Source organism: Macadamia integrifolia, chromosome 3 (genome assembly GCF_013358625.1).
Source record: "Macadamia integrifolia cultivar HAES 741 chromosome 3, SCU_Mint_v3, whole genome shotgun sequence".
Classification (NCBI taxonomy): Eukaryota; Viridiplantae; Streptophyta; class Magnoliopsida; order Proteales; family Proteaceae; genus Macadamia; species Macadamia integrifolia.
This window is the reverse complement of record NC_056559.1, coordinates 31959929-31970315: the sequence shown is the minus strand read 5'-3', so window position 1 is coordinate 31970315 and position 10387 is coordinate 31959929. Positions and strand designations below refer to the sequence as shown.

General features: G+C 38.1%; 1 protein-coding gene across 1 annotated transcript; it reads right to left on the bottom strand.

Moving 5' to 3' along the window:
- Positions 1–5: 5 nt before the first annotated feature.
- LOC122074960 (conserved oligomeric Golgi complex subunit 2) lies at positions 6–10112 on the bottom strand. The gene is made up of 12 exons (XM_042639957.1): positions 9370–10112; positions 8951–9136; positions 4598–4934; positions 4351–4512; positions 3814–3913; positions 3509–3712; positions 3302–3410; positions 1629–1829; positions 1395–1499; positions 919–1044; positions 690–824; positions 6–590 (listed from the first exon to the last, which is right to left on the bottom strand). The coding sequence occupies exons 1-12, from the start codon at positions 9817–9819 to the stop codon at positions 477–479; spliced, it is 2229 nt and encodes a 742-aa protein (XP_042495891.1). The 5' UTR covers positions 9820–10112; the 3' UTR covers positions 6–476.
- Between the last annotated feature and the right edge of the window lie 275 nt (positions 10113–10387).

Genomic DNA, 10387 nt, shown 5'->3' with positions numbered 1-10387 from the left:
CAAAGTTATGCAAACCACTGCTTTAATATGTATTGGAAACATAGGGTATCTCTTTCATAATGAGTTACATTGGGGCCTACTGTCAGCAACCAAACTTGGCACTGTAGGCCTATTTTCTGCCATTTGCAGCTTAGCTGGAGCTCCAATGCTCCATTTCCGTGAACAGGTAGTTATATCACTCTGTTCCTCCAGTAAGTTGAAGGAGGTGGGGAATAGAGACTCAGATCCAAGATCAATTGCCACACCAAGCCAACAGCAAGGAGCATAAGGGCTCAAGCCTGGTACAAGTAATATCATTGTTGCTGAATTGATGAGGAAGAATGCAGAGAAAAAAAAAATAAATCAATTAAAAACCACTGGGATATTCACAATGGAAATCAATGGAAGCTACAAGATCTTGTGAAAGGAAAATATATATGTGAAAAAATTTTAAGCTACGACGATGGTGTGCGATGGTTTGTTGCCTGAATTCCACATTAGAACTTGATTGTTGTTTGTCTGTCCAAAGGGGCAACACACTGCCACAAGGAACGGTATGTCGGAATGTCAGCTGCGGCAACACCAATAGCAGCAAGGTTGCGCCCATATTCCTGTTAAAAAAATATTATCAGAGCTATGCAGTAAGAACTCATAACTGAACATCAAGAAGGAAAAAAGGTCCACCACAGGCACATTCAAAGAACACATACCTGAACATCAAGGAATAACTGCATACAGATTTTGTCTGTGTCCGAAACGTTCTGATCTGAGACATCAGAGCTTGCCCCTGCTCGTCTCTGTGCACCCTGTCGTATTCTCTGCAATGACGTCTCTGTTTTCCTCGCCTAATTAACAATTCAAACATCAACACATGAAGCATTCCAAAGTATAGATCAAATTCAAATGTACTAAGCAGAATACTGGACTTTGAATACTAACCACAGTGACAAGATCAGTAGCCAATTCATGGTATCGACCAGTAATTTCTGTTGCAGCACCTAGAAGCAGTTTTTTTCTTGCTTCTTTTGTCAGATATGTGGTGGCTCTCTCTCCATCAAGGAAAGACTGCATGTAGAGGAGATTTTTTTAATAATAATTTGATATCATTTGCACAATGAACCGATGTGTATAGAGAGCATCATGCTATAACAGTAGTATCAGAACATATATAGAGGATCTGAAATGACAAATCCCAAGCAGATATATGATATGGATTTCTTCAGGAATGCATAACAGTAGCTGATTCCACTTGAAATTTACCCCATAAGGTGGGTAAAAGGGTAAGCAGATACTCACTGCCAACCCTACAATAAGATATTCATTAATGGTCACAGGTATCTACCTCCCAAAACAAGAAACAAATATGACCAAAGCAGAACAATGGATTTTCACGAAGAAAAAGGAAAACCAAATACCTTCAAAGGACGCAGGACCCCAGAGACATAGGGTGAATGCCTTACGGGAAGAGGTTTATTCGTCATCCTATATGTTGCAGTTATTCCCTTCAGCTGCCTCAAATCCTAGATTTTTTTTCTCCCAAGAGAGATGGATTAAGATACAAGCCATCGATATACAGTACATAACTAGAAGAATTTAAATGCGCACCTTGCATAAACACAGTAGATTTATTGATGAAACTCAAAGCTTACCTCAACTGATTTCTCGACAAGTGCCTCTATCATGGAATTCATTATTAATGGTAATAAATCTTTCAAAGATTTCCCCCACTGCAAAATGCTCTGCTTTACTAGATCAAGTACTTCCATGGAGCATGAAGCTAAAAGCTGAAGTACATGGTCAAGAAAATCATTGCTAAGCTCATCCACTAGATAATCAATATCATGCAGTACCTGCAAATCAAACAATTTCCATAAATATGCCAGCAGCATCAATAAGATCTAGTAATTTTTGTGGTAAATGAGATCAAGTAATATATACAGGTAAGTTTGAGGAACATTCCCCACCCCCCCCCAAAAAAAAGGCGAACAGATAATCAGAATATGCATGAAATTGAGATTGATTGCCCTTTTCAAAATTCTCTTCCATAAATTAATTTGTTTCTAGCATGTTGACCACATTCCCATTTTTTTTTTTTTCTTTTTTCTTTTTTGTTGTCCTTTTAAGGTTCTAGCAACCGAATACACCACAACACTAGCTGAATCACTGACTGACGAATAGGTCCACAGACACGAGAAACACTATTTGGAAAAGGGGGGGAATATGTATATATATATATATATATGAGCTTCTACTTCAAAGGAACTCAAAGGATTCAGCTGTCCAAGGATCAGTCCATAATACAGAACTTTTCTTGTAACTACCACTTTATACCTCTTGTGTAGAGCCCTGTCGAGAACAGAAAGGGGAGCCCTTTTCTTACTCTGTCTTTGAGGATAAGCAGGTATCTTTTTCAAGGAGAAGGGATAGGCATGCCTCCCGCTTCAGGAAAGCTAGCGGGTGGCAGGCACATGGGAGGGGGGACAAGAGAGGGCAGGGGGGAGAGAGGCAGAGACAGGCTAGGCACGCCAGCAGCCTTTACCCCTTTTTTAATATCCATACATTAGCAAGTAGAAGACCATGTATAATTGTCGCAACAAAAAGATAAATTATTTCATAGAAATATATCACACTTCAAACATAATGTCAAGATCATAAATCAAGGAGGTCAATGTCTAGGAAAAAAAATATCACAAGGTAGGGCATACTTTTAAAAATAAACCCATTAAGTTCTCATATGAAGGCTGCAAATTCCTCTAGAGTGGCAATTAGGAGATTTAAGCCAGACATAAAGCAATGGTCACAATTATTATGTACATGAAAAATATTCAGGAAACCTACCAAACAAAAAAATATTCAGGAACTATAACTAGCCCACCAAGGATCAAATCCATCTCAGATGATGGGGTCATTTTACGCAAAGACAAGCTCTTCAAGTTTTATCCACCACCAACTCAAAGGCAGTGATTTCTTCTACTTCGTTGTTTTAAACACTGAAAATTTGATCTTCCATGAAAATTATAATGGGCACCAATGGAAGAAAGTCCAATATTTCAACATAGTTTTGACAATTTCTGTCCACCTAGGATTGATTCTCTTCCAGTGATTTCCTACACCCAAAATATGTCCCTCATGCAACTAATCACCTATTCAAAGTTGAAACACAACCTACAACAGTTTATTTTCTGGGTTATAATCTCACTAAGATTTACCGAAAAAAAAAATCTCACTAAGAGTAATCAATAACCATTATAACACAAACTGATTAAACTTGGCAACTTAAACTCAGGAGGGCAGGGGTAAAAAACAAGGAAATAGAGCATACAAAAATGAAGTCTTCAGGGATTGCAGAAATAGCCCATTCAGACCCAGGATTGGACCCTGCATTACCCGCTTTTCGAGCAGCCAACCCCAAAGACAACCAAGTTGAATACCTATCATACGTTACAGAAAAATGCATTAGGTGATGATGTTCCAGTAGCATGGTAAAGCATACATAAAGAATTCAAACTAATTGTCAAAGCAACCTGACCTTGATAGGAGCTGCAAAGATAAACGAAGAAACTTGTCAGAGCAGGGAAGAACAAGAACATCTTCTCTCCAGCAAGATCTCAAGCTCTCCAAGAGGGTAACACTTTGTTTTAATGTTAACTCCTGAGGATTCCCTTCATTAGAGACTGGGGTAAGAGAAGTCACCGTAAGTGCAGAATCCAAAGCCCCAGCTATCTCCTGAAACCTGACGTAATTGAACTGATATTTGTTGTCCAAATCATAATACTTTAAAATGTAAACTCTGATTATATTGATATTTTATTATCCCTGAATTGTATTAAGTACCTCAAGGAGAAGTAAACCCCAATATTCCATTGTTTCATGAAATCAATATAGATGGCCTCCATTCGAAATTTTGCAATTGCAGATCTGGAGGGACAGTAACCTTGCATGACAATGGGAAGTTACAATCACAATAAATAACATGAGACTCTGGATATTGACATCCTGATATAAGCCAACTCATCACTCAAACTTGTGTAAGGCCTTGCTTTCACAAAATAGGGATGGTCAGAAGACAGGTTTCATACAGTTTAAGATTTCTCTAACATGAAAGAAATAAACCTAGCCAACCTACCTGGTCCTATATGTCAAGAGCTTAGACAATGTTAGACAATGGGAACGATACCTGATTTCTGATAAGAGCATATGGTTGAATTTTGACAACTCTTACCCTACCCCCCCCCCCCTTCTCAAGAAACAGGAATAAGGGAAGGGAGGGGGCAGGGTCCATTGTCATCCCCACACAGAAAAGGTTACCCATAGCAGCTACAGAAGATTTTAGAGGAGCAAAGTTAAGACAAAATGCAAAATGTTTTTTACCTTCAAGATAAGTCAGGAAAGCCAGGCTTGATTTGTAATTTCTCAGGAACTCTGTTGGTCTTCCAGGAGAGAATGCCCCTGGTTTTCCCTTTTGAATAGATAAAAGTACCTCCTTAAGAATTGAATTTGCCAAGAAGTCAAAAACATGAAGACCCGAATTTGCTGAACATCAGACAACCACATCAGAACCATTATATATTGAAAACCCTAATTAATATATCAAAACGCCAGAGTCAAGTAGCTATACCTGAGGATGAAATTTCCAACAAAAATTTGCATTCCTTATCAATATATTGCATTATTTGTTGATAATCTTCCTCAAGCTCACCGCCCATTGACCCAACCACAGCCTCTGAAGAGCTATGGGGAATAACTTTCTGAATCAGTGGAGAAACAATAGTCGTGCCAAAAATTTCTTCCGCACCATTGGTGTTATCAATTGCCGCATATGCACGCAAGCAATTGTAAATTGCATTTGAATCTCGATTTTCCAGTGCATCTACAAAACAACGCCCCAAGCTGGCATCTAATAATGAGCTTGCACTCTTAATCCTCTTCTCCATATTCTCAATGAAGGGAAGGTTCTGTACTGCCACGAAATAAAGAGAAATAAGAATTAAAAGCATAAGTTTCAAAAGGCATCTCAGAAACATTTTTTTTTTTTTTTGACAGCTACTGAATAGATGCACCTTCCTAATGAGCAAGAAAATGGATAAAGAACACAATCCAAAAGCATGCCAGAAAAATAAGAAAATGCTAAATAGATAAATTACACAAGCTTGAGTATGTAAGTTATTACCCTGTAATATTGACGTATTACTATTTTCATTCAACCACATAGTTTTTAAGGCGCTGCTAAGTCGTCGCCTTACTAGCGCCTTGGCGCTGATGCGGTCTAGATATGGTAAGGCAGTGCTCCGCCTTATGTGAAGTGGCGCCTTATGGGTTTTTTTTTTTTTAAACACATTTTAAAATTACTTGATGAAGATTCCAAATATAGATTTTTTATTGGTAGGTGTATGGTTTTGTTAACACTTGAGATGTGCAGGATCAGCTTTACTCCACCAAAAATAACCAAAACAAACAAAACAAAAACACGATTCACAAACAGGGTTTGGATTTTGTCAAGGGTTTTAAGAAAGGACTTTGAGAAGGAATCAAGGAACAAGGAAGAACCACTGATCCAAGCGACTACTTCTTTGACAGGAGTAGAAATATAGTGGATGACCTTAGGGCTTAGGCACTCATTTTGGCATCACAGAGGTAAGTATAATAAATACTTGTATTTTTTATTTCTTTTCTTTATATTTATAATTTTGTTTCATAATTATGTATTTATATTATATGTTAATATGATGATTGATGATTGATGATTGATGATTGATGATTGATGATTGATGAAGATGAACTTAGTTTATTCACTTTATTGATTTGTTTTCTTGATGAATATCTTACATTGGTATGAATTTGAACTTTTAATATTTATTTAACATATGAGTAATAGGATTCAACTAGGATTTGAGCCAAATCGATTGGTTTTATAAAAAAATTACACAGTAACGCTTTAGTCAATAAGGAGACGCTTTATGTCCGCCTTATCGCTAAGGCGCTCCGAAAGACCCTCAAACGTCTCTGTCGCCTTACCGCCTTAAAAACGATGTTCAACCATCCCCCCCCCTTTCCAATCTATGATATGTTACTGAGGTTACAGAATTGATCCCACCAGGTTGGGGAGACCTCGGCTCAGAAAAGCTGCATCCTCTTCAAATAATCTTTCCAGTATCCACAAGTCGTCTGTTCTCAATTTTGGTACTCAGCAAACTTAATTCTACTATAATATGACAAGAACTCATCTAAAAGTGTGAACCAACATAGTGGACGAGTGGATCTTGACTGCTTCCTTCGGACACCCCAAGCTGGTTTAATTTACAATACCCTAGACATAATTTTCTATCAATCCTTAAATCACATCCACTCTAAAAATTCCACCTAGATTAGATATACCACTTCCAGTTTGTATTATTATCAAATCACATAAACCCTCATAGGAACTGATCCGCGGAAACACTCTCAGAAATATATGAGTTTGGTTTGCTTAGCAAAGAAGTCAAAAAGATTTAAAGAAGAATTTCACGAGAGAACACTGCTCAATGCAAGGGCAAAGTTGGCCAACTCTTTAGTCCATCTAATCTCTTGCATTCCAAATAAGGCATTCACAATGGGACACATGGTGAATGTGTCGCCAAACACTAAAGGTAGCATACTATATCAAGATTTCACTCAACAAAATAGTTCAAAGTTCCTCCTGCATCATCTTATATTGTTGGAGCACCTCAAGGTCCAAACAGTTATGTATCTTCAGGATGTCCATGTTCAACTGAATGGATATCTTGCATGAGTGCATTTGAATGTGAAAAAAAAAATCTTTCTTTTCTGAGTCATAGTATCCCTTCCTCAGTGGGGCCGTTTTCCGAAGGTCCAAAATCTGTCAATTTAGTTGGATTTTCATGCCATTTGAAAGCTATGAAGTTACCTGTCCTACAACAGCAACATATTGCAATTACAAAATGTTTTGGAAAATTGTGCAAGATTACCATTTTGGGAACTTAAATTAGGAGTTTAGTCTAGTTACATTCCAAAGTTCCTTTACTTGAGAACCATACACAAGGTGCTAAATTTGCATTTGGAGTCGAATCCCTTACTCCCAAAAATCTATCTTCTAGTTTTTTTTTTTTCCTTAATTAATCATAACATATTGACAGCATAAGTAGAAAATTACTAAATCTCAAGGAATTAAACCTCTGTATATACATGGGACAGCCAAATAAGTATATGATTTATTGAGATGATGTTATTTGCTTTTCCTTCTGAAACAATAAAGTTTTGATAAGTTATAGGCATAAGAAGAATTTTATAACCAAAAGTTTAAGGAACTTCTAGAAGACTCCACTGGTCGTTGCTGTTATAAGGAAGATTTTGTTTTTTCGTTTAATCGAGCGATAAAGATGGTGCTGAATGAAAGACAGGTTGGTCGAGGAAGTTGTTTCTTATAAAAGACTGAGGATTATGATCTTAATATTGTTTAAAAGGCAGCTCAAAGAATTTTCTAATGAGCTTATGAGTCAGGTTCAAAATATAGTGAAAGCACACTATATGCCTCGAGTCATCGATATTTGTAACTCTATGACTCAATTTCTTGATAATTAGAGCTTCATTAATATTAATGGTGCCAATTTCACTGCTGTATATAAGTCTTAAGAAATTTAAGACATCTCACGGTGGACAATTCCAGTGACTTTTTTCTGTTTGCACTTCGTCGAAACTTGTGGTCAAGTTTTTTCAACCCAAGGGGACTGATGTGAGCACATCTCAAGCTTCAAAGAATGGTAACTCTTCTTTGTATGCATACATTCAATTAATGGAGGTTGTGCATGAATGTTTGTAACATGCAATTTTCCTTTGAGTTGTAGTTGATATGGCGTATCAGTCACCTTTTTGTTGCAATTTTTCAGATCTCAAAACTTGTCTGAAGTGATTTTATTGCCACTAAAAACTTAAGGTAACCCATCAAATGAGACCAAGATTTTGCAATTCTAAAACTTAGTAAAATTCACCACCAATTTATCAACATAATGTCAGTTATGGTGGAATTTCTCTTAAAGTTGCTAGGTCTATAATTGCAGTCAAAATTTGATAAGTATGAGGCTTAACTCTTAAGTTGAAAATTTCAAAGGGAGATTCATAATTGGCATTGGTTTTCATTAACTTAGATGGGTCTAGGTATTCTTTGAGTTCTCCTTTCTATTTCTTCTAGCAAGGCTTAACGTAATTAAGAAATACTAAATCTACAGTCAGTGTAGCCTATATAAAGGCAAGGGGAACAACCAGAAAAAGTAGATGGTGTACTGATAATGGTTCCAGTAAATTAAGATGATATTGTGGCTGTTCTTACAATTGATGTCCTTTAGTTATACTGCAAATTGGTACTTGCTGATTTTTGGAGCTGGGATCATGAAAACAGCCATAGCTCTCTAGCAGTGAAGTATGGGTATGACTTCTGAGTTTATTCTCCGAAAATTAAAAAGAATTCTGTTTTAGGTTTATTACTTATGGCACATTTCCTCGCTCTTTTCAGTCAATTAGCACCTTATTAAATATGAATAATGTTTCAATGGGGGGTAAATTGTTCTGAAAGCTATCAATCTACTTCAGTGCAAAGAAGAGAAAATTAGGAAAATGTTAAATCTATGTAGATGTAGATTCAACAGCCCTGCCAGACAGCTTTATGAAACAATTCCCCTGTAAGAGTATCCATCTCTATAATTCATAACATGTGGAGCTCCAGCATGGTCGAGCTACCACAAGAAAATGGGACTTGATTCTTCGGTTTAAGTTTACGGCAGGGTTTGAGGATCTATCAAGCAAGTGTTTTACTCAAGCCTGAATGCTGTCCATAAGCAAAGCCCTCCATGAAAATGTTTCTATACATTTCCATGAATCAGTTTGTTTAAAACTGTCTATATAAAGTATAAAGGGAATTAGATTCAAGGGCTACAGTAAGAAGAAAGACTACATTTCAGTGTGTGCGAGCAAAAACAACCTGTGCATGAGCCATGTAGAACTTTAGTCGGTTCATCTCACTGGCGATTCTCTCCAGCAGGATGCTTTGAGTCTCTCTTAGATTTGTTCCATTCACGGCATATCCATTGGAGAGAGAACCTTTGTCCGTGGACGTTAATTCGCCATTTGACAAATCAGTAGGCAACTCCTTTATAAGTTTCTCAACCTGCACAGAAACGCCTTAATAGTTTAACCGCGAAGCTCAAAAGTTGAAGCCGGTAAAAGCTTCAGGTTTTCAACAATCGAGCTCGGTATGAGATTACAAATCAAAGCCCGTAGTAACAGAAAGTTGATATTTGTCAGATGGATATCTGAAAGGACTTCAGTATAGAGGACTTTCAACTTCTTAGGGTGTGGAGGAAAAAAAACAGAGGGAAATGTGAAACAGAAAAAGGTCACCTTAGACACAACATGAAATGTATCAAGGAGAAGCTCCAAGATCTCTCTAGCAGCCGACGCCTCCGCTCTCTGACGCAATCCATTCTGCAAGGAAGCAAGGGAAGACTCGACACTCGTCCTAAACTGCGAGATCTTCTCGCGTAGCTCCGTCAGAGGAGCCCTCATCCGCATAATTGCGCCATCGACATCGACGAGCTTGGTGCTTAGATTCACGAAATCTCCATAGTCACGATTAATTAGCTCTACGAGCTCGTGTTTGAGAGATGATACGTGAGACTGGAGCTCCGATCTTAGATTATCGAAGGGAACGAATGTCCTGAGATCTGCTATGTAGGTCTCTGAATCGAAATTCTCTTGCAGAAATGCGTCTTTCTTGAACCAGAGAGGTTGAGAATCGATCGGATCTCCGAAGATATCGGTTGGAGATCTGGGAGGGAAGGGATCCGCCATGTCCTATCTCGCTCCCGTGACTTCGTTGTTCACAGTATCGTTTTTCCTTTCTCTCGTTGGTTAGAGGAGTTGAAAGTCGAGTTCTCTACAAGGCCTCGTAATTCAATCACAAACACAGAGCCAAAGAGCCGTCCGTCTTAGTAAACGCAGTTTCTTGGAAAACTGAAAATAAACGGAAGACGCAGCTAAAATGACTGAGGGAAATCCACAGTGAATCGGCCAATATATGGTTTCCCGAAGAGAGGGAAAATCGGCGCTTCGGACCGGGTTGAGCTGAGACAACTGGGGTTTGTCGAGCCTAGCCTCACGCGGGCACCTTATCTCTTTGCCAAGGCTTCAAAACTCTGGACGTAATTGGCCAATCTGTATTGGGATCGATCCAGTTATCAGTGGATCTTCTTCAAATATAGGCCCATGTCCCTCTATAGTCTATTTAATCTATTTGCCAACTCGAACTCCTCCATTTTGTATGCTTGGGCCTTGGTCCGGTGGTTTTACAGTGTTCAGTGGAGTATCTCTTTGAGGATTGATGACTTGATCAATTCTTTTTAAGTGCATTCGTGCTTGG